Source organism: Numenius arquata, chromosome 4, assembly GCF_964106895.1.
Source record: "Numenius arquata chromosome 4, bNumArq3.hap1.1, whole genome shotgun sequence".
In the NCBI taxonomy this organism is placed as follows: Eukaryota; Metazoa; Chordata; class Aves; order Charadriiformes; family Scolopacidae; genus Numenius; species Numenius arquata.
The window spans coordinates 37,027,276-37,051,014 of NC_133579.1; the positions used below are offsets into that span (position 1 = coordinate 37,027,276).

Below are 23,739 nucleotides of genomic sequence, written 5' to 3' on the forward strand. Positions count from 1 at the left end.
GGCCCGCCGCGCTATGCAGATGAGCGGCGGTGACGGACAGCTCTGTTTTCCAATGTCCCTCAGAAACTCGAGTGCTCCTTCCCTCAACTCTTCACTTCAGACTCTATACTTCCCCCAAAATACAGGCTTGCAGGCGCTGGGGGAGCTGGCTGGCTGGCTGGCTGGGAGAACTCCATATGCAGCAGCCACTTTACTGATTTCGGGGGCTCGATTCTCTCTCTTCCCCTCTCTCTCTCCCTCTCCCCTTCTGTTTTTCTCCCTTTCTCTCTCTCTTTCTCTTTTTATTAACCCTCTCCGCTTCCGTCTCTCGCAGATGCCCTTCCCCTCCCGGTTAGATTTCTGACCACTCGATTTATTTTCCCTTTTTGAGGGGTGTTCTTTTTTTTTTTTTATTTCCTCCTGTTTGTTTTTATTCTGAGCGGGTGCGCATGGGGGGGAGCATATAACAATTCTGATTCTCTACATAACTGCACAGAGCCAACCGGAGAGAGAGAGAGAGAGGGGGAGAGGGAGAGGGAGGGCGGGCGGGCGGGCGGGAGAGAGGGAGAGGGAGAGCACGAAAGCAGCGCCAGGAGCAGCGGCAGCAGCAGGGCCGGTCACCCTCGCCCCCTCCCTGCTCCTGTGCACGCCAGTGCAAGCCATGTCCTATCCTCAGGGTTACCTCTACCAGCCCCCCGGCTCGCTGGCTCTGTACTCCTGCCCGGCGTACGGGGCGTCGGCGCTGGCGGCCCCCAGGAGCGAGGAGCTGGCCAGGTCTTCGTCGGGATCGGCGTTCAGCCCTTACCCGGGATCGGCAGCTTTCACCGCCCAGGCGGCGGCCACAGGCTTCACCAGCCCGCTCCAGTACTCCACAGACCCCGCCACGGGATTCCCCTCCTACATGGTAACTACCGAAGAGAAACCCTCTCCTTCTTCATTAGCATCCGCATTCTCATCCTCATCATCTTCAGCCTCTCTCCTCACACACTCGCCATCAGCCCCCGACACCACGCCGCACAGCCGGGCGCCCCGCACCGCCGCCGCCTCCGCGCTGCCGCCGCCAGCCGCGCACCGGCCGCGCTGCGCGCCGCCCCGCAGCCGAGCCGGGGCCGGCGGAGACGCGCGGAGCCGGGCGGAGCGGGGGCCGAGCGGCGGGCCGGGGCCGGGGCTGGGGCTGTGGCCGGGGCTGTGGCCGGCGAGCCGCTTCGCTCCGCGCCCCGGGCGAGCGCAGTGCCGGCGGGCCTGGGACCCGGGCTCGCCCCGCGGTTCACGGAGCCGTGCGGCCGCCTTGATTAAAGAAATACGGATCGTCTCAGTCAGTTGGGTTGGATGCTTCCATTCTCCCCCCCTCCCCCTCCCCGCTTTCTCCCTTTTTTTTTTTTTTTTTTCTTTTCGCTGTGGTAGGATGGGGGGCGTCTTTTTTGGTGGGTTTTTTTTCCTTTTTTTTCTCTTTTCTCCCCTCTCTTTTTAAGTCGGTGTTTAGAGGCGCTGCGGGCTTTATTCCCGTGTGGTTTTATTTACTTTCAGTGTGTTTTGTGCTAATGGTTTAACTGGATTTTGGGAATGAAAAGGAGCATCTGTTTGCGATCTGTGAGCTTCGCTTAAGCCCAAGATGGTTGTGGTGGCCGCAGTTTCGGATTTCACTTTCTTCTTATTAGTTAAAAGGAGTATTTGCAATTGCGTGTGTGTATTCTGTGCATAAACTATATAAATAAAACCATAAACTATATAAATAAACTGCACATATAGATGGTTATATAGTTTTATAAACACACACACACGGAGTCAGACACGTATTTAGTCCGTACACACAAAGACCTGTACCCGGAATTTGAGACTGGAGCCTCTGTCGAGACCCTAGGAGACGATGGCAGCGGGGTAGTTTTCTCTCCCTGCAAAGTGACAGGGAAAGTACTTGCTTTCTGTCTGTAAAATACGGTGCGTAAATTGTCGTGCAGTCTTTATTCGGGGTGGTATATAAGATCTGAGAGTCTCGCTTGCTTGTTTTTCCCGTTGAGAAGCAGCAGGCGAGTGGCTGGAAGTTACAGTGAGGTTGTGAACTGTGCGGGATATTGGGTGATGTTGCTCCTGTGACTCGCCGATCTGTGGGATTCAGAGACGTGCTGAAAGTTAGCGAGTTCCTTAGCGATATCTTTAACTTTTCTTGCATTATGCAGACTTAAATAAGCGCAATTTAAACGTTAAAGGGCGAATTAAAATGCTAATTACATCGCATTTGAACAATTCGAAACGGTGCATATCTTCTGATTTGCAAATTGGATTTGCAATGCATTAGTGCAGTGAATTGCTAAGTGGCGGCTTTGTTGTATTTTCTATAGCAAAAAAGGAAACATCTTTTGAACCTTTGAGAGAAATGTAGATATCAAGACACTACCTGTAGGGCCTTTAAAATGTCTGCGCGGTTCAAAAATTATATTGGGAAATATTCAATTACAAGGAGCAGAAATTAGTCAGAAAGATTAAAACACCGCCGATTTTAAGCGCGTGTGCCTGTGTGTGTGTGCTGGGCGGAGGAAGCGGTGTGTGTGGTGGTGGTGGGGGGGGGATCGCAACTTAATGGCCTTTGGGTGCTGCTTCTCCCCCTCGTAGAATATGGATACAAGACACCATCCCGGGGAAATACAAATATAACAGCCGATCTCGCCTTGACAACTTACTAATGGCTATCAGCAATAACAAATTGCCAACCTCACCGTTTTGTTCTGTCCAGGGCTCCCCTTACGACGCCCATACGACGGGGATGACCGGAGCCATCAGCTACCACCCGTACGGCAGCCCTGCTTATCCCTACCAGCTCAACGACCCCGCGTACAGGAAAAACGCCACCCGCGACGCCACGGCCACGCTGAAGGCCTGGCTGCAGGAGCACCGCAAGAACCCCTACCCCACCAAGGGCGAGAAGATCATGCTGGCCATCATCACCAAGATGACCCTCACCCAGGTCTCCACCTGGTTCGCCAACGCCCGCCGGCGGCTCAAGAAGGAGAACAAGATGACCTGGGCCCCACGGAACAAGAGCGAGGATGAGGACGACGACGAAGGCGACGGGGCGAGGAGTAAAGAGGAGAGTCCCGAGAAGATGCCCGAGAGCAACGAAACTTCCGCAGAGGACGAAGGTGGGCGCGGAGTGACCGCGGTTGCGGCAGGGTGGCCCCATCCCGCCCCATCGCGTCCCCTCGGGAGCGGGGCAAGGGGGAAGGGGGCGGAGGGGGGGGCACAGGCGGTGTTTAATAACAACGACCCCAAAACGTGTCCCATCCCGTTGCGTCCTGCTGCTCCAGGCTTTTGTCGCCGCGCACTGCCGGTGGCCGGGGCGGGCAGGGGCCGGAGGTGCCGCGGGGGACGGCGACGCCGTGCAGGGGGGCAGGCGGAGCGGTGCAGGGTGCCGCGGCGGAGCTAGCCCCTGGGGATGGATGCTCCTCGAAACGGTATTGCAAGGGAAAAGGCCGGGACGGCTAGCGTCTCCCTGCCCGCCGCTGTGGCGGTGGCTGTGGCCGTGCTCGCTTCTCTCCCGCTCCCTTTTGCCGCCCCCCTCCTCCCTGACTATGCCTTTCTGTGCCCGGCGGACCCTTGCAGGGATCAGCTTGCAAGTCGACTCGCTGACCGACCATTCCTGCTCCGCCGAATCGGACGGCGAGAAGCTGCCCTGCCGAGCCGGCGACCCCCTCTGCGAGTCGGGCTCGGAGTGCAAGGACAAGTACGAGGACATCGAGGAAGAGGAGGAGGAGGAGGAGGAGGAAGAGGAGGAGGAGGACATCGAGGAGGACGACGGCGGCGGCGGGGAGCGCGACCCGCCGGCCAAGCCCGCCACCTCCTCGCCGCTGGCGGCCGTGGAGGCCCCGCTCCTCGGCCACCCGCACGCCGACGCCGCCCGCAGCGCCAGCAAGGCGGCGCTGGGCGGCCGCGCCTCCCCCGGCCCCCCGACGCCGGCCAGCAAGCCCAAGCTGTGGTCGCTGGCCGAAATCGCCACCTCGGACCTCAAGAGCCAGACCCTGGGCCAAGGCTGCCAGCCTACCCCGCTCTCCTCGGCCACCCCCGCCTCCGCCCCGCACAGCGCTGCCTACTCGCCCTCCTCCCTCCTGGGGAGGCATATTTATTACACCTCACCTTTTTATAGCAATTATACAAACTATGGGAACTTTAACGCTCTGCAGAGCCAGGGAATCCTGAGATACAACTCCGCAGCAGTGGCTTCAAACGAGGGACTAAGTCAGACTGTCCTAAATGCCAGCTCTGTCCACAAGCAGAGCAGTGACTCTTTGAAAACGATCACTAACCAGCTAGAACAACACTACAGGCCCTCTAGTTATGACTCTAAGAAAGGTAGGTGACTCGTTTTTGCCGCTTTCTTCCCTTTTCTCCTTCGCCCTCCTTCCCCCACCGGTACAAGTGCTTTACACGCTGTAAATACTGAGACCTTCCTGGAGAAAGCAGTGAGCGCGCTGTCACGGCCACCACCGCCCAGTGAAGATGGGCAATAATATAATCTGGGGGTTAAAAACGGCGTGTCGCCGTCGTATCGATACCTGCCTCTAAGAACCGAGAGAGGAAACGCAAAAGAGGACTTTTAGATCAGTCTCACAGGCTGCAGACGCAGTTTATAAAAGTAATTTTTTAAAAGGAAAAACTACACGCAAAGATATCCAGAGAGTACTGTTGTCATTGCCTGTATTTTTTTTTCTCGACAAACTGGTTTTGCTCTCTTTGTTTCCAGTATTCTGCCGGGGTTTTTTTGCATCTTTGGGTTCAGATAATTGCTGACCTTGGACGTGAAATTACGTGAAGCGTGACATTATTAACTGTATTTTTTTTTCTTTTTTTCTTTTTTTTTTGCGAAAAAAGTTTTGCACTAATAATTGTCAGCTATTTCCAATAAAATACTCGAGTTACGGGCAATTATAAAATATTGGCCAGCCTCTTCAACGACCTAGCTACGAATTGTGCGCGAGTGAGGGTTGGGACCTACACACACTGTATAATCTAGTTAGCTGGCTGTGTCCTGTGACTAACTGACGGTTATATTTTGACAGATCCCACTGAAGTCTGCACAGTAGGAGTACAACCATACCTATAGAAGTGCAATCACACAGCAATGCAAGTAAGTGAGAACATTTTCTATTACACTGATCATTTGGCATCGGGTCTAAGACACGCTGCACAGTTCTAGACTTGCTTAACGTTAATTTCTTGCTTCATTACTTGAGAGACTGATTACGAAGTAAGACACTCTTTTCTGCTCGTCTCCTTTTCTTTTTTCTTTTTTTTTTTTTTTTTTTTTTTTTAATAAAGCTCTGCTTACGGCTGCTTTTCCTTTTCGGGTTTATCTTCATTTCAAAGTCAGGTTAGATAGTTCCCTCACCTTGCATACTCTTCGTTTGTGTAAGGCAAAGCCGTAAGGACTATTTAAATGTTACGGAAAGAAAGGCTTAGAAAAAATTATCTTTGAAGGTGTTGTTATTTAAAAACAAAGTGCTTGTGCTCACGTGGCAGTGCTAAAATTGTACATTCCGAGTGAGGCTTCACGCAGTGACCATGTATTTTAAATAAAAAAGGACAATTATTAGAGATCAACATGCATCTTAAGCAGAGTATGTTATCTGCGAATGGCCTCTTGCTTAGCTATCAATGGCACCCTTAATACCTCCACTACTGAGGCCTAAATAAACAACAAAAAAAAATCGCCTTGCCGATACTTTTCCAACGAATTCTTATGTTGGAAGAAATTAGACGACTAAGAATTTTGCCTTACTTGCTTTTTTGTTCAGTTTAATGGTGTTAGTGTGTATTTGAAGGAGTTTTGGATGATCTGGTTTTTTCCTTGGTCCACAGGTAGGTGTCACAATTGCTTTGAAAAAAGTCAGCAAGCCATCATCTCTCCCCGAGCTAATATATATAACAAATCTCTAAATCCGGATCACATCTTGTGCCACTGTATAAAAGAAGACCACAGAGCACTATTAAATCTTCAGACTCTAATTATTAAACCAGAATTTTGTTGGACATATGTGAGTTTGCTGGTATAGTATAGTTTCCCCAATGTACGTGTGACTTTTGAAAACAGATCTGTTTTTCTCAGGATATCTTGAATTGATCACTTCATTGCCACGGTATATATTCGATAGGTGTGATAGGATTTATTGTAAAATTTATTTGTAAAAGATGTATACAGTAGAGATAATAAAGACGTGATTGGAGAACTTGAGTCCTTACAAAGTGGAAACAAATTTGATATTTATTTTTGTAACGATATAAAGCTTCTAGTAATTTATGCAAGTTGTATTGCAATGGAATCTGAACTTTTTGTAAATAAATTTTGCCTGGTTTTTATTTGAAACGTTGATGGTTATACAATCTTTGGTTGTTTAACGAGAATTCTTTACTAATTTATATCTCTAATTGTAAATAAAAACAGACTAGTCTGCAACAATATGGTGTTTTTCGTTCATTTCCCCCAAAAAAATAATGTTATTTAGCAAACGACAAAAATTGCAATTTCACTAGTAGAGCTCAGACCATAAAATGAGTAAGCAATTTAAATATGTTGCAAAGATATGCTTTGCATAAATTAATTCCTTCTGGGTTGTTCCGTTATACTTAAGCTTTAAATACACACATGTGTGCAAATGCGTTTTTGTATATATACATGCATTTCCGTAGAGAGACTGATGTGAATACATGCATGTTTCTTATAAACTATTTATGTTAGGTGTGAAGTAGCTCTTTGAGTTAACAATTTTTAGATATATCATCTCTAGGAAAAAAAAAGATATAATCAGCTATGGCTTATTTCTAATTTCTTTGTTTCTGCTTCTGGCTAAAATATGCAAAGGCAAAAAAAAAAGATATAAAAGTCCAATTTCTGGTGGTTTTTTTAATGATTTCTCCCCTTTTTCTTTATATCAATAAACTGTATCTTTACAGTCGCATTGGAAATCCACTTTGATTTGGCTCATAAAATCAGCTAACTAATCATTTTAATTTTTAGCAAAATAATGGGAATCCTCATATAATATAATTTCAGAAAAGAAACGAACAATCATTTATTTTTTCCCAAAAGATAAATTGAGTGAATATAACTTACGGTTATAAAACAAGAATAATAGCTTCTTAGATTGCCCTTTAATCAATCATACACTTATTTTTCAAGAGGCTCATCTATTTTATTCCATGATTAATAATGTTCCAGCGTGAGAGCATTATTAGATCCCAGCAGGGGAGATCCTGAATGCTTTTAGCTGCTTTGGAATGGTCAGTTGGGGTTCATTATAGTCTGATATTGAACAATTTATAAAATCTTGTCTAAACATCTGCCAGCTCAGATAGGCTGATGTGTCTGAAGATGGGAAATTGCTGGACCAGTTGATATTGACAAACGGATCTCTCTCCAGTGGCTTTTTGTTCAGTGAAAATTAGTGGCCTCTTGCTCAGGTCTTGTTAGAAAGGGCATTTGAAAGTGATCTTAGATACTTCAGGCATCAGCCTTGGGAATGTTAACTGGATAAAGACCCGTGCTAGTCTGGAATCAGGAAATATGTTGTGATTATATTAAATAGGGGGAAAGGAAGCTGTTTTTCTTAAATACATATTTGCAGTTCCCATGATCCATCTTCCCTCCTCCCCCCCCCCCAAATCGTATTTTACCCCTATAAAGATGTCTAACTGATTGAGAAAATGCATGTGGTTTTCAGCTGATATGGCAGAAATTAATATTGTAATTCTGGAAAATTCTGGGATCCATCTAGCTAAATGTAAAACACTGAAGATCTTTGCAGCTGGAGGCCTACTCATCTTCTTGTGTTGTTTGTAAAATGATGCTTTGCTCCTGTAATATCCCATTTTTCACTGAGGTAAAATGCAATTGTATCTGTGTTTACGGTGTAGTACAATTAGACAAACAGCTAAGCAGTAATTCATTTTTTTTTCCCCTCTCCAATTTAGCATATGATGTAGGTGCAAATGTTTGCTATAATAATCCTTGACCGTCTTTACCGTGCACTTCAGGAAGGAGTTTTTATGTCTGGGGAGACGCCTGAACTTTCTTTTCCCCACTCTTTCTTCTACTCCATCCGCCCCCACCACCCACGCTTTATGTTCCAGGTCTCTGTTGTACATTTCAATTGGTAAAAACCAAAAGCTGTGGCAGAGATTAAAAAAGGCTAACGACATTCCTTTGATGTTTATACGCCCAAAGACTTATAAAAGATTTCCATAATTTACCCACCCTTGCTAGTATTTAGACCTGGATTTCTTTCTGGAAAGAAAAGTAGAAAGACTTGGAAAACTCGCTTTTAAGTACTCACTATGTATGTAAAACCCAATGGACTTCTCTCATCCTCTGAGAAATTCACGAACGGTTCATGGATGCAGATGGGCGACACCCAAATGATTTGGCAAATAAACTTATTTTTTAAACAAGAAAGTAATGGGCAAGAACTGCATATTCAACGTCATTTGAGATTTAATAATCAAAATTGAAAGCAGAAGGAAAGCGTAGCTTTACTAGATTGTTGGCACAAACAATGCGATTATTTCAATATAGCAAGAAAGAGGGGATGAACGATAAAATACATCACTTTGTGTATGATTTATTTCATAACGATGCTAATCAGCCCGTTGGGAGTAAAATCTCACACCCCTTTCTATATTTACTCCCTATCCCCCCACCCCACCCCTCCTCGTTTCGGAGCGGGAAAGACAAACCCTCCCCTCTTCGGGGCCAGAGGTTTCATTAGAGCTGATTTATTGAAATTCAGGCTTTAATCTCAGGTGGGATCCCGGAGGAATTGGCGCTGTCGTCAAATAGGAAGAGGGTCGCTTTCCACTTTGCACTTCCTGGGCTGCTTTTTTCCTCGCTCCCTGCAAATGTCAACATTTGTTCTCAATAAGAGAGTTATTGTTTCAGGAAAGCTGCTCACCAACTGCCTTTGAGAGTGGGAAAAAAAAAAAAAAAAAAAAAAAAGCGTCGCCCACCTTTGTTTGGTTGGAAACTGGGGGAAGGGATGGGGACGGAGGTAACACGCAGCCCAGGCCAGCAGTGGACGGACAGACAGACTTGGGAATTGCTCCCACACACCAACTCGCGGATGGAGGGGAACGGGCCCGGCTAAAGTTAATACAAAGCGCAATGGGCGCCTGCGTTTCTCTCCCGGCTCTATTTGCATCTTAGCCACCGACCCTGTAAGAGAGAGGGAGACTGCAGGGAAAAAAAAAAAGAAAGAAAGAAAAAAAAAATAGTAACGAAACCACCACCAACAAAAAGGACTTGGCTTTTCAAACGTCCACACGCGGAGGAGGTCTCCAGGTTTTGGGGGTAAAGCGTGATTTTCAGGTGAAGAAAGAAATTGCAAGGTGCACCGTCAAATATAGCACTACGTGGCGGCACCCGCTTCCGCGATGGGCCATCAGTTAGCTCCCGACAGGAGGGGCCAGCAGCCACGCTGCCAGGAGCGGGAGCGGCCCAGGAGCGGGCAGCCCGGAGCGGAGCGGAGCGGGGTAACCCAGCCTGACTCGGCCCGGCCCGGCCCGGCCCGCTCCGTCGCGGTCCCTTCGTGCTCAGCCTCACGGGAAAAAAAAAACAAAAAACAAAAAAAACCCCCCAAAACAAACAAACAAACAAAAAAACCCACAACCCCCCAAAAAACCCCAAACCAAACCAATTCTCGTCACTGGAAGTTTCTGCCTCCGTCATATATTACATCTCATTTAAAGGCGGTTCAGACTCGCCGCGCCGCTCAGGAACCGTGGCAGGGATGTAATCAATACCGGGAGGATTTTATTGCTTATTAACTTTTTTGGAAAAGGGAAAAAAAAAAAAAAAAAGGCAGAATTTACATATAGGTCGATTAGTTGCCTTCTGCATTCAGACATTTCCCGGGTGCTTAGGCAAGCTTCTCACGATCCAGATAGTCGAAGAGAGCCTTTCCATTGTAGGAATTGAATTAATGATGGTAAAAAAAATCTTAGTAATACTGCACATTAAGTAATATAAAGTTCACCCCTTTGTTTTTAATCAAGTAGCTAATAACTCAGGTATGTTCCTGGCTTCTAAAGAAATAAAAGAGAGGCAAAAAAAAAGTTAAGAGACAAAGGGATCCACGGTGAATGTTCAAAGCATCCATGCATCTAATCCCTGATTATTACTCGGCGGCTCTGAAGCGGAGTCTTTATTAAAACTACAGAGGGAAAGCGCGATCGGCGGGGCACACGCTGGCAGAGGTAGCTCGCAGCTGGAAGCAGGCAGGTTCTGGAGGAGCGTTTTACCTGTAAGTGCCCTGGCCGAGGTGACAGCCGGGCTCCCGCGATCTGGACCCTTGTCTCCTCTTCCCTCCCGCCCCCCCAGCCGTGACTCACGGGGGAATGTCACCATTTCACATCCAATCCGGGCCGAGCCGGCTGCATTTTCCCTGAACGCAACTAAGGGTCGGAGCGACGCGGCTGCTCTGCTTCGGGGATAGCCACCGTTAACTTTGCTCCTTTCGGGATTTGGGGACTCAAAAGAAAGGGAAGGATGGGGCATGGAGGGGAGAGGTCAACCCGCCCCGGCCGTCCTCGGAAAGGCAGGAGCTCAGGCCGGCAGCCAAAATCACTTCTGCTCCACCCGGGCTTGTGTCATCCGTGACGGGGGATTTCAAAATACTCCCGAATATTTGGAAAAAAAAAAAAAAAAAAAAAAAAGACGCAGTCGTACTGCTCCTCGTACAGCGGCTGTGTGGATACTGTCGGTGCTCGGGCCCTTAAGAATCGCCCAGGAAAAAAAAAATCATAAGTATGTGCATTTTTATAGGGAGATAAATTGACAATTTATTGTGTATAACTTCTGATCAATTATTAATCGTTAGTGTCAACAACAGAGTTATAATTACCTTCAGTTATTTAAAGGAATATTTATTTTTTCTTCTCTCTGATCTGGTAATTAGTTAATGCTCTGGAGTAATGAATTCAAAGCTGATTTGATAATGATTGAGACAGTTTTTTTCCCTCTCTTTTGGCAACCCCCCTCGCGGGGGGGGCTGGGGTGGGGTGGGGGGGAGAGAGGGAGGTGTCTCCCCCCGTTTGCAGAAGCCCATGTAAAGGCAAATCGCGCCTCGTTTCACTTTTCAGACCATAAATAACGATTCTAGGAGGAAAAGGGCGAAATGACAAACAAATAGAGCGCAGCTGGGATGAATAAAGCCGATCAAAGTTAGCGGGGGCCGACGCTTCCCGCAGCCGCAGCAGGTCTGAGTCCCATAAAGGTGCCAGCAACTCTTACCTCTCTCCCCGAGATCAAGGGCGAGGGCGAGCAGGACATTTTAACCCCCTGACATCTTTTTCGGGAGCGGAGGAGAGGAAAAAAAAAAAAAAAAAAAAGAAGAAGAGAGAAGGGGAAGGAAGGAGCTGAATATTTCTTGTTTGAGTCCTCAATGTCCTAACGATCGCCCAAGGAAGGGGAGGGGGCGATTCACCTGGAGCCCGCGAAGCTCCCCGCCTAGCCCGCGTAGGATGCGCGGAGAAGGGGAAGAACGGCGCAGCGTAATGCACGGCTGGGCTCCGCTCCTCGGGTCACGAGAGGCGCAGCCTTGCGCGTTTAAACGAGCCCGAACTCGGTTTAGCCCGGGGGATGGGAAAGCAAGAAATTATTATTACATTATTTATTTATTTTCCTCCTTGCGGCAGCTCGGTAGAGCTTCATCACGAAGAAGAGCAGCGAAAGGGCAGCCCGCAGGGACGGTGGCTGCCGCCTCGCTCCCGGGTCTTGGGGCGTGGGTAACCCCGCTCCCCCGGGCCTGGGACCTGGCAGTCAAAGGCGAGGTAACGGCTGAAAAGCCTCTTTCCACCCCCCTCACGCAGGCGTGTGGCACTGAGCCGAGGTAGAAACTCCACCGTTGCCCCCTCCCCGCTTTTTTTCCAGACCGCCACTTAATTTAGCGTCAGGCGAGGTCTCGGAGCCAGAAGGACTTTTCGTTTTTAGCGCGATGGGGCTGATTTTACGGCAGATCTGCGTGAGATGGAATACGTGTATATAATATTATATATAATAGTCATATGTTTTATATATAAAATGTTTCCCCCGTGCAACAAAACTGCAGTGGGAATTGCAGTGCAAAATGCAAGTTTTAAAATTAATTCATCCTGACAGGTTTGACATCGCCCGGCTCCCTTTTTCCTGCAACACCGTCCACAAATGAATGCCGCTTCCAGAGTGTATGTTTTAATTTGTCACATCAAGGCAATAAAAGGCAGCAATATATACTTAAGCCAGTTAACATTGTAATAACAGGTTTAAAGGAGCAATTAAATGGTAGTGAGTCGCATGTCTGACTTTCTATAGGCATTACCACATCAATGGTACCTTTTAGACTGACTATAACTTAGCATGATTGTCTCAATTAGTTTAGCTACATGATAGTTATTGTGAACTCTTTGTGAGTAATCAATGTTACGGAAGCTTATGGGAAGGAGTCTTTAATAGGGGTGAGCAGCAGCTAAGGAACACGGACCTCCTATTTCCAAAAAACACCTTTCCCTCTCTCTCTATTTCTTTTTTCCTTTCTCTCCATTTCCTTCCCCGAACTCGAAAGAAAGAAACGGTAATTTATAGTCTTATAAATCCGTTTCCGAGATCGGTGTAGCTGAACTTAGATTTACAGGCAAATAACGACTTCTGCCGCGGCTGATAAACGAAACAGCCTCTTCAGTTGAGCGCGGATGGCGAGTCACCCTTCCTACGCTTCTCTCTCTTTTTTATTCTTTTTTTTTTTTTTTTTTTTAAATTGTGTATGTCGCGGCTGTTCACTGTCGCGATTCAGCCCTGAGCCACAAATAACCTTGAGGGATGCTCACATTAAATGCCGTGTGTGTACATCGCACTTTCGGGAGCATAAGTTTCCCCTCGGTGGCACCGGTTCGAGCCGGCGGGTTGCGGAGACCCGCGTGTGCGTGTAAACCACAAACGGGTGTGTATATGTATGTACGGTGTGTGGGTCAGAAGGAGGAACGACTGCAAAGCGGGGTTATAAATACGATATAACGCAGAGAGAAAGGTCCTGCCGGAGCAACCGGCCGTTTAGTAACTTGTTAATTCTTCTCCACCTACAGACTCTTTCGTTAAATACCGAGCCACGGGTGGCCGATGCAAAATACCGAGGGCTGCAAATTTAGTGGGAGTTGCGTGAACTGCTTCAAAACACTACCAAGTTTGTAATGTTTTCTGTCACGGGGGGGGGGGGGGGGATGTGTGTGTGGGGGGGGGGAAGGGAGAGAGCGTGTACCATTAAAATTTAAGATAAACAAGATGCAGGGATATTTCAGTCGGTGAAGTTATTCTCATTAGTCCTAACAATGTCTCACCATTAGACAAGGCTGGAGTCAGCCTCAGTTTCAAGATTTCAGATCTGCAAGCTTTTTTTTTTTTTTTTTCATGCACATTACATTTCTGTCATGCTTTGCAGCAGAACACGATATCCCCAAAGAACCCAAAGAAGAAAAAAAATACTCTGACAGCAACCATTAGTTAAGAGTGCAATGAATAAACCCCTTGCACAAGAGTATCAGGACTAATTAAGATTCTGTTTAGCAGTCCTGGATGGAATGTTAATGTAGCTTTGACTAACTGGGAATAAGCAGGGGGAAAAACTGCATTTTAAGAGGAATGCTGGGGTGATAACATCTCTCACTTCTTCTGTCCAAGGTCTGCCCAAGCCTGTTACAAAGTCATTATCTCAAATTACTCCTGTACTTCATTTTTAGAGGGTTTGGGCAAGATCCCCTGGCGTTGAAGCGCTGCCTAGAGCCTCACAAAGCCAATACTCTCTAAGGGGATAAAGGCTGAATCAACCCACTATCTCTAACTTCGAGAGTTTGCTGGTACCAGTTCCTTGGACAAATACAGCCAGGATTCTGGAGGTAGATTAGGATCTATTGCTGGCGTCTCCTCGCAAATCCCTAAAGGGTTTTTGACCCTTTGAAGTTTCGTCTATTTTGCTTACACAGAAGTTTACATGATTAAGTCAGGATTTTACAAGGCTCAACAAGGCAAATTTAGTCACCTCGGAACACTCAACACCAAAAAAAAAGTAAAATATCCAGTTGTCCTGCTACTCGTTTAGCTCCAGAAATACTAGCATACTGTGACATTTACAGTGATTAATATAATAAAGGAGAAAAATATCTGCAAGACTGCTTCAGCAGGGCAGGGTAAAAAAACTCCACTTCCCCTGGAGTTTTTTATATTATTATTATTATTATTATTATTGTTATTATTATCTTCATTATTCACCCATTGATATAGTAATTCCCCCGCCACCGCTCCCTTCCCAATGATTGTAAATGCAGCTGTGTTTCTCAGAGAGCAGATAAAATTTCCCGAAGTCCTTTCCAGTCTTTCTAACATTTCCAGCCTGCCTTTACTCTTCCTTATCCAGGCAGTTGCATTTTTGTCACCGTCAAGCAACAAGCCCGCCTGATCCTTCTCTCCGAAGTAAACTTTTGCAAATGCTTTTCTTGTTAAAAGCAGCCTCGCATCATGCAAATCTTTGCTTGGTAGGAGAGGGCTGGGAACTGACAGCATAAACAGGGGAGGAGGAGCAGACCTCTTTCTCGGGGAATAGCTACCTATTTAAAGAAGTCCCCTGCAACCAGAGCGGGAGGGCTGTAGCTAGAGACTGCAGTTGCATCTGGCCCGCCATACTTGCATCGTCTGTTGTGGAATACAAACAATCTCTTTTTCTCTCTCTTTCTCCTTTTTCTCTCTTCCTCTCTCCCATCAAAGGGGAAGACCTCTCTGCTAATGGATTACTGCTGCAGAGTTATTTTCTACAAAAGAAGGAATGATCCGTTCAGGCTCTGGATAGTAATTAATGATAATAATAACAACAATAATAAAAATAAATAATAAATAAACAGACCTGGCAGACTGGAAAGTTTCTGTAGCTGGATCAGTGAGTTGCAGGGACAACAAGGGCAATCAAGCGAGCTGCAGATTTCTCTTCCTCAATTGATTTATAATTGATGAATGGATTTTCTAGTGCAGCTGCAGTGTGGTTAAAAACTATTGAAGAGGTAGGTGTCCTGGGAGGTGTTATTTTGTAAGGGAGACAGTTAGGAGTAACTGGGTGCGTTTATCAGCAGGAGATCTGAGCAAGCAACATGATTACATTAGCTGTTAGTGGCTAGGATTCAACTTTCCATAGGCCTCCAGCACCTGCAGTCTCATAGGTGACTCACATGGAAATGGCTTTGTGCCGGCTGCTGGCAGCATTGGGCATTGATCATCTGGTGCAGAGCTCCACATTGATTTAGGCGGGGAGCACTGCACCCACCTCAACGGCACCATTCCCGTTCTGGCAGAAAGCAGCCAGGTCTGCTTTTGCAAGAGAAGGGGGGGCAATACCTTGCAGCATTTCTCTCTCTCACACATTTCAAGGAAGCGGAAGGGATTTTCATACCCTTTAAGGTGGGCATATTTCCTATTTCTGCTACCACTTTTCCCCCTCTGTGTGGGGATGTACCTGGTAGTTAAAGCATTTGCAGTGTGTCTTAAAGAGCAAGAAGCTTTAAAATGGATACCAAGAGATACGCAAAGCTGTTATCGTGCCTCTGGGTCGTGGGTGTTTACCACAGCTCTGGATGAACTTTAGGACCAGGTCCCTGGAAGGGGAGGGGTGTTCCATATATTCTGCATTCACATCGTAAACCATCTGGGGTTTGATGCAGTACCTTTTTTTGTGTTGCTCTTTGGGAAAAAAAGAAAAAAAAAGTCTTCAGAAAGGACAGGCCTCCAGGCATCAGGACCTCTCTGCCCCCTTTTTAAAGGGGCTTAGGGCTATATTCAAGAAGGGGATAAGATGTAAATAGAACAGAAAAGTTGTATTTGTCTTCTTACCCTTGAGATCACTCGGCTTCAGGATCTTGCTCTTTTTTTGGCCCTAAACTCACCCAAGAAATCATGTGCTGTCTTTCCTTATGTCTAGAAAGGCTTCAGACTTCCCAGAGGTGAGGAGATCATACCTAACCCTGTTTGGGATGCTGACCCCAGCATACGCCCACCCCAGGTTCTTGAAGGGCTCAGGCTGGTACGTCTTCCCCAAACAGGCCTAAAACCTCAGCTGCTCCCAGGAGGTGGTCACTCTTGCCTTCTCCAATGCACCTGAGATGGAATTGCTCCTGCTGGTGACAGCACAGCACAAACATGAAACCTTTGGAGCAGGGACAGAAACCTTCTCCCAGCAGAGTGACTGAACCACTAGGAAATGCATCCACGTCCCCCTGCTGCCTCTCGCTCTCCCTGTCCCTTGCCTCCTTTTTCTGCACAGCCCCATCAGGGGAGGGGAAGTGAGACACCCCCCTTTACCCCCTTCTTCACCTCTCTGTGAGAGAGGGGGGCACAGAGACTTTCCCATAGAGGCGGGCTCCAGCATATGGACATTATCTTCCCCGAGCTTTGATTCGCATGCGTGTGTGTGTGTGGGAGCAGATTTAAGCCACATTTTGCCACTTTTTGTATTTCCAATCGGATAGCTGCACAGAGGCGAGGTGGCTTTGTGCCCAGGGAGAAGGCTCCGGACACAGCCCCCCCGCAGGCAGGGAACTGGGGGGCTGCTGCAGAAATGCAGGTGAGACTCAGTCCCACTGACGGGGCGGTGAGAGGGAGCGCGAGGGGGAAGCTATGGGATTTAATTCCTCTCCTTCTCTTCCTGCTGCTTTTCCACTGGGTGGGAAGAATTTTATTCTCAGTACATATTTCTTCTGGGGAAAAAAAAACCAACACCCCAAACCCAAAATCTTCAGTGCCATGCTCAGCTCTGTCTGTTTCTACAGACCATGAGAATTTCTTCTTCCCTTTTTTTTTTTTTTGGTGGGTTTTAACTTGTCTTCTGATTTTTGAACTTTTTTCATACCAGATTTTACACTGTAAGTCTGGGAGAGAGGGATTCATTTTTAAAATAATGAAATGTGGAATACTTACCTCATTACTCAGTACCAGAATCTGGGGCTTTGAAGTAAACCCCCCCCAACCAAACAAGTATGAGATTTCTCATAAAACACTGAAATCTCACTTGACTTTAAAATATTATTATTGTCAGGAAAGTGACTGCATAATTACATTCCTCTTTCTCCATGTTTAGTCGGTGTTAATGTCTGTAAGCTAGATCTTCTCACTTCATCGGCCCACATACATTTTTAAAAATTCTCGTTAAAGCTGCAAAATGTGGTTATGGAGGAATAAAAATCTACCTCCTTTGGATTTTTTCATAGTAAATCATTTGAATTGCAGAATATTATTGGTATACATGCAAGAACACATCATTTAGCTTTCTTATGCTGAATTTGGAAAGTTCGCCATTACAAAGAAATTGTTTATATTTTTTTACAACAGTTACAAAAAAACTATATAGCAGAATCCTCCAAACCGCCTTTGTACAAAGCCCCTTTTGAATTACAAACACACATAATTCTACTTCAGCTGACTTCAGTGGGAGTTAAATACTCAAGAAGTAGCATTCAAATGAACTTTATCTATAATAGCAAGAATGAAATTATAGTCCTGCAATTGACATAACAGGAAAAAATGTTTACAGAAACTAATAAACAGAAGAAACTACTCAGTTAAAAGCACAACTTTTCGGATGTTTTAGAGGACTAGAAACAATAAAAATGTCTGTGGAAATATGGTCCATAATATCCTTGAAAAATCCATACATCTGAGTCCAATTTCTGTTATTGAATCCAGTCCTAAAAAAAGTGGTAAAGTTGAACTATTCATCCTTAAGTTATTTTAATGTAGTGTGCGTATAAGCTTATTTTTATTAATGGAGTAGGTTTGTGATTCTGAAGATAATAAGTCACAGTGTAAATCCATAGTAAACTTGTTTTCAATCTAATGAAAGGATTGGACAGCAGATAAATCCGTACATTTTGTCTCTGTATTTTTTTTTCCTTCTATTTTATTTAATCCATTCTATAATGCCTGAGAATATTAAACATGAATGCATTAGGTGCCTGTGTGAGTCAGTGGGAAATATGGCTTCAGTTGTCTTCTTCCATTTGGTTCCATTATCATGTTGTCATTAGAATATTATAATGTAAAAGTATATAATGAAAATGCAGTAAAAAATAAGTTGTGAGAAACAGCCTCTTTTAAAATATGTCAAATCACTCATCAATACTAAGAAAACAGTTTCTAACATTTTCCTATTGTGAATTAGCTATTTTTGCATTTAAAGAGAATAAAAAAAGTATGCCAGCTCTAAAATCTAAAATGCACAGATAGAATGAAAGCCTATTTAATTAAACAGAAGAATTTTTATTTGGGAAATGTGGAAAATTTTAGTGGAAAATTGCTACAATGGATATCCACCTTAGCACACAATGAAGAGAAATCCAGTGGAAAAAATCTGTGTGGTCATATAAATAATTACTTTATTGTAAAACATATGCAAAAGAGGACAAGATTAAGATCCCACAGGCATTATTTATGTGATATCCACACTTCAGCTTCTTGAATTTAAAGGCTAAATAAATTAAATGCATTTTTTTAAAACTCTTTAATTTTTTATACTGTAATACATAGGAGTCCCTGAATCGGGTCATGTAGTGAAAGATCAAACTCCAGGTGTGTCTGGAGCCCAAGACTGTGATGATCATGCCTCCAAGGCACATTGGGCATATGACAAGGAAGGCTATTGTCCTGAACTGGAGCTGGGGGGGGTTGGAGATTTTCTTGCAGAAATCTGCTGTGAGGCACTCCTCCATCTCCAGCTCTGTGCCATAGCTTCTCTCCCTGTCTGTGATTCCAGATGCAGCTGGTTAGTAGATCACAGATCAGGTCAGGCAATTGCATTTGATGTGTGGGGGTCATATGTAAGACCCATATGTAAGAGAGAAAGAGGTGGGGGGGGGGAGAGAGAGAAAATAGCACTGCCTTGCAAATGTGCGAGGCACAAGCACAGTAAAAGGAAGATGTGTTGGGAATAAAATGGTACAAAATGTGTGAGATCTGATATTTCCTTATATATGTTATTTCCAAATTTTTAAAAATAAATAGAAATAAGTTGTGCTGTAACTACCTCTTACCATCTATCATCATAAGAATCCAGCATTTTTCATATACACCTCACCAGCTGAACTGAATGACCAATATATTAGGTAGTTTCAGGCGGGAGAGCTGGGACTGTGTCGGCTGCTGGGAGCCCAGCCTAACCACTTTCTTTTCATCTCAGTTCCCGAAGCCAACAGATATTTCTGGAATCGCATCTACTGGTGGTAGAGAAAGACTTCTTGTTTCTTGTCAAACAGACTTAGCCTTTGCAGCAATTAGTTGATGTAGGGCGTAAAGAAGGGCAGCTCTTGTGACCTAGATTGAAGCTGGGAAAGTAAATACCTAATATTTAGAACACTCTCAAGAAAAATGTGATGTGTTTATACACAGGAGAGAGGAGGAGGAAACCACATTTCTACCAAAATCAGAGCTTTATAATGTTCAGCCAGGATTTGTCTACATCCTGAGATGCAGTTACCAACTTGTAATATAATGTTGGCAATGTCCAGGTAAAAGGAAAACTATATATTTGTAAAATATATGTTACCTTGAAAGTGTGTAATCACATTAATGTAGCTCTACAGAATTAGATGTTAAACATATTAATCTCTTCAAATATGTTAATAATCCATGAATCAATACATAAGGATCTATGAGTTGACTTTGAGGGAACATGGTTGCCTTTATCTAAGAATGTAAACACATTTAGGGGTATAACAGATAAACCATGATGAGGTTAGGCTTTCCGTCATTTCATTTAAGATTTACGCATGCAACTCTTGTTATACTCTGTAAGTTTCTCCTACATGACTCCCTTGAAAGGAAACCAAAATCTTAAGATAAAACAATGAAGATATTCTTTATCCAACTATTCAGAGTTTATTACCATGTATAAAGACAATAGGATAGACCAAAGTAATTTGAGAAAAAGTCTTTCTAAAAAAGCTTTTTTTTTGCTTAAGTTGTCAATAAATCAGGTTTTGCAGTAGTAAATAACTACGCCCAGTGGGATTTCAACAAGTGCATTCAATATATGACCTTGAAGAGGAACCCAGAGCACTGTAAGGTGTTCAAGCCATTTTCATCTCAGAACTCTAAGCACATTACATTTTTACAGGAGTATGTAGTATATCTTGGGTGAAAATAGTCACTGATGTTACTCAAAAGAGGCTGGTGAATTTACTACGAGGAATTTGGCCCAATGAGTTTAATGGGGATTTAACATGAGAAGCAGATCACATGTTTGATGTGATTACATACAAACACAGGTAAACAGAAAAACTTTGAAATGCACAAGAAATAACAATGCTAGCAGATGGTAAAAAATAGATAACACTCAAAAATGAATACTTATATGTATATATATGCTACAGATGGAGCTGGAAATGAGATCCCTATTTAAAGATGGATAGCATTTTCTTATGTAAGATTCCGGTGTGTTTCTTATTGTTAGATGTAATCGTTCAGACAAGAATTTTTATGACTGATGTCTGCCTCACACTGCGTGTCTTGCTTTTATATAAAAAGAAAGCTTCAGCAAAACAGTTTAACTGTTTCCAGGAATGATAGGGAGAAATGATTTGGTTTGCTAATGTTAAAAATCTGTGTGACCTTACTGCTTTACAGTAAATGATGTAAATTTAGGAAGGAGAGTATCTTGAGGCCAGAAAGAGGTGCAGTTTTTTGCTTTCCCTGTAAAAATACACACCCATTTGGCAGAGTTATCGAATATACTTGGTATAATAGCTTATAGTTTAATTCTTTGTAGATTTCATCTGTAGCGTATATGTTCAAGGCTGGCAATCTCAGAGCAGAGCTAAGCATGTCGTTTCCTATAATTGTTCCTCTTATGTGCCTCAGTAACTCTAGAAGTGAGGGCAAGAAGACTGTCTTTTTTTCTGCTCTCATTCCTCCTTCATTGCTGTCCACATCACTTCAGGGCAGTCTGAAGAAGGACAGATTAATCAGCCTTGAATAAAAGTGTGAGTGGGAGGCAGAGCTGGGACAGGGGCAGGTATCTGCAGGACATAGGATGTGAAGGTGGCAACAGGCTCTAGAAGAGGTCATGGACAAGGTCAGGCAGTAGAAACAAAAAAAGATGGGAAGAGAGGTGAAAACAGCTTGTGCAGATAGGGGTGGGATATGACAGGTTAGAAAAGACCCTAAAAGGTCTATAGCCACTAAAACACGTCATCTTCCAGAACCTGGGGTAGGACCCAGGATTTCCGTTTTCCAGGTTCCTCTGCTACTTACTAAATAACTGGCACATCACTGGCAGCGTAAATCTCTTATTCCCTATAGCAGTGGGTCCATAATCACTGTTGATTATTCCCTTGTCTCAGGTAATAAAATTGTGCTGGAATTCAGATTCCAGCACCATTGTCCACAGTGTGAGAATTGGAAAGATTTCATATGATTAACATTTTTGTCAGACTCAGAAACAAAGAAGTGATTATCCTTTTTCTTCCCTAGGCCCTGCATCATCCCACTTGATTGTCTGCTGGATAGACAGACCTCTGAGAATGAGGCACTGTTTCAAAAACTAGCCTTTACTTGTGGATTTCCTAAATTTTCAATGTTTGGCCTTGTAGCCCTAGTGTTTTGTTTAAACCTGATTCTTGAATGCAGCAAGCGATAGAAGAAAATGACACAACGGGGCTTTTTGTCACTCATCATCCATACTGTGACTGTTTGTACAAACACATGTATGTGTGTGTGTCTGAGTGTGTGGGAATGTGCACATATATGTTCTTTATACATATACATATCTCGTTATGTGTTCTCTCTTTTCATGTGCTTTTTTGTTGGCTTTTTGTGGAATAAAGAGTAGCAGGGAGTTACATAATCCTATAAACACTTACTCTGGTGAAGTAATTTACCTTATTTGAGCGAGGACTGCCAAACCCAGCATGAGAATTTGTGACATTGATGTTATTCAGATGTGAGAGTTTCTAGGATTGCAGTTATTGGCTGGAGCTATTTAGAGACTTTCTGTTTCTTCCAGCAGTGTTAGAGCTGCAATACGCTGTAACTAACTGATTGCAGCAGGGCTCCATGCTAAATTTATATATACAGAGCTCCCATATCTGTCCAAAAATGTATGCACATAGCTAGTGTCAATGCAGGCACAGAGCCATTTGTAAGTTTAAAGTTACTGGTTTACATTAACATTTGCAGGATTTGTGCCTTGGTTATTTTGTTGTCTTCCGAAATTGCAAAGGGATATGGACAAGTCAGGGCTAAACTGCCAGATGTGGTAGTCCTGCCAAAGCATTTGTAGTGTATCTAATGCTTTCCTTGAGCCAGTTGGTCGGTCAGTCAGTCAGTGATTCTCTCCCCAAAAATTACTCCTAGGAAGCAAAACAAACCTAAGAACTTAGCAGCAAAAAGGGTATGTAAGAGAGAAAAATATACTTTTCCTTTGCTTCCTTTCAGCTACTCCAGAGAAATAAGACACGACATAACACATATAAAATAACACCCATCTAACCCTTGATGCCGTCCAAGAACTAATGAAATGGAAAAATAGGAAATCATATGAAGGAAAATGTTAAGGATCTCTCAGTTCCCAGCTATGCCAATTAATAATTGCACCAGCAAGAATTCAGATCTCTGGTTTCCACGTATGTATACATATATCACAATTTCTCCCGGTGTTGTACACACACACGCACACGTGTACACACACACACTTCTCTCTTGTATAATGGAGTTTGTTACTTATGCACATCTGCAGGAAAGTCTAACCTCAGATGCTTTATTTCAGAATAATATTTGGTAATTTTGATTAGTATTTATGATACCAAAAGAATTATTTCAAAACATTTTTGCAATGGTCAATCAACAGTGCTTAAAAAAGTGTATTATGTCATATAAAACCTGTTAATCTAGGATAATTTAGGTATCAGATTAGGAGAGCATCATTATCTAAAAATAATGCCATTTTCATGAAAGCAATTCAAACTTGCTTGAACAGGCCTGAGCCTGATGTACTTTCTGTGGCTTTACAGCTAAAAATTTCTCACTTTAATGTGCTCCTGTCTTGCCAGTAGCCGTGTGTTGTGCTTCTTTGACACTGTATAATTGGGTTTCATGCGTTTTTAAAAATGATAAAATGTTGTCTGGATATGGGAAGGACTGAGAAAATAAGTAAGACAAATTTAGGGGTAGTTCCTCTGCGCTATTGACTGGCTCACTGTGCTGCACAGGACAGTGACTGCAACTGCTTATGCCCTCTGTGACTTTGTCTTAGACAGTGACCAAGGCACTGCAGTATCCTGAAGAAGCTCTGTTCTGTTACGCCCTGCTGTTTGCCACCACGTTACATCAGGGGATGTAGCATCCAAGTGAAGCTGGCTACTGCTGGCTGGGGATGTCTTTCTTTCCACTGAAGTCACAGGCAAAGAGCAGACTTGGGCTGAGCAAATCCCATGCTTGTGAAGGAATTGTGCTCGGATTTGGCTCTAAGCAGGCAGTATTTTGTTTGGTAGCATTAAAAACAAATGAAGAAGGGCACAGAAAGCCAAACTGCATAGGACTTCACACTAGAAATTCAGAGGATTTCTTCAGGATGCCTGAGGACATACATTTGAGCTGACAGAGGTCCAGGGGGAATTCAGTTTTGTCTTCCCAAGACTAAGGAGCTTGTGCTTGACATGGGGAACTGGGGGCCAGCGCCAGGGAGCCAAGCATCCAGATCCTGCTCCATCCGGATGGATGGG

The 23,739-nt window shown here is 44.4% G+C and overlaps 1 protein-coding gene across 1 annotated transcript; it reads left to right on the forward strand.

Moving 5' to 3' along the window:
- Positions 1-640: 640 nt before the first annotated feature.
- IRX2 (iroquois homeobox 2) lies at positions 641-5,074 on the forward strand. Its single transcript, XM_074146685.1, has 4 exons — positions 641-883; positions 2,711-3,116; positions 3,577-4,323; positions 5,031-5,074. The coding sequence occupies exons 1-4, from the start codon at positions 641-643 to the stop codon at positions 5,072-5,074; spliced, it is 1,440 nt and encodes a 479-aa protein (XP_074002786.1).
- Positions 5,075-23,739: the final 18,665 nt, after the last annotated feature.

Excerpts from the sequence above, each read along its gene's own strand:
- IRX2 (XM_074146685.1), top strand. The coding sequence starts at position 641 with ATGTCCTATCCTCAGGGTTACCTCTACCAGCCCCCCGGCTCGCTGGCT. Across the intron at positions 3,117-3,576 it reads AACTTCCGCAGAGGACGAAG|GGATCAGCTTGCAAGTCGAC; the intron begins GTGGGCGCGGAG and ends GGACCCTTGCAG. Across the intron at positions 4,324-5,030 it reads TAGTTATGACTCTAAGAAAG|ATCCCACTGAAGTCTGCACA; the intron begins GTAGGTGACTCG and ends ATATTTTGACAG.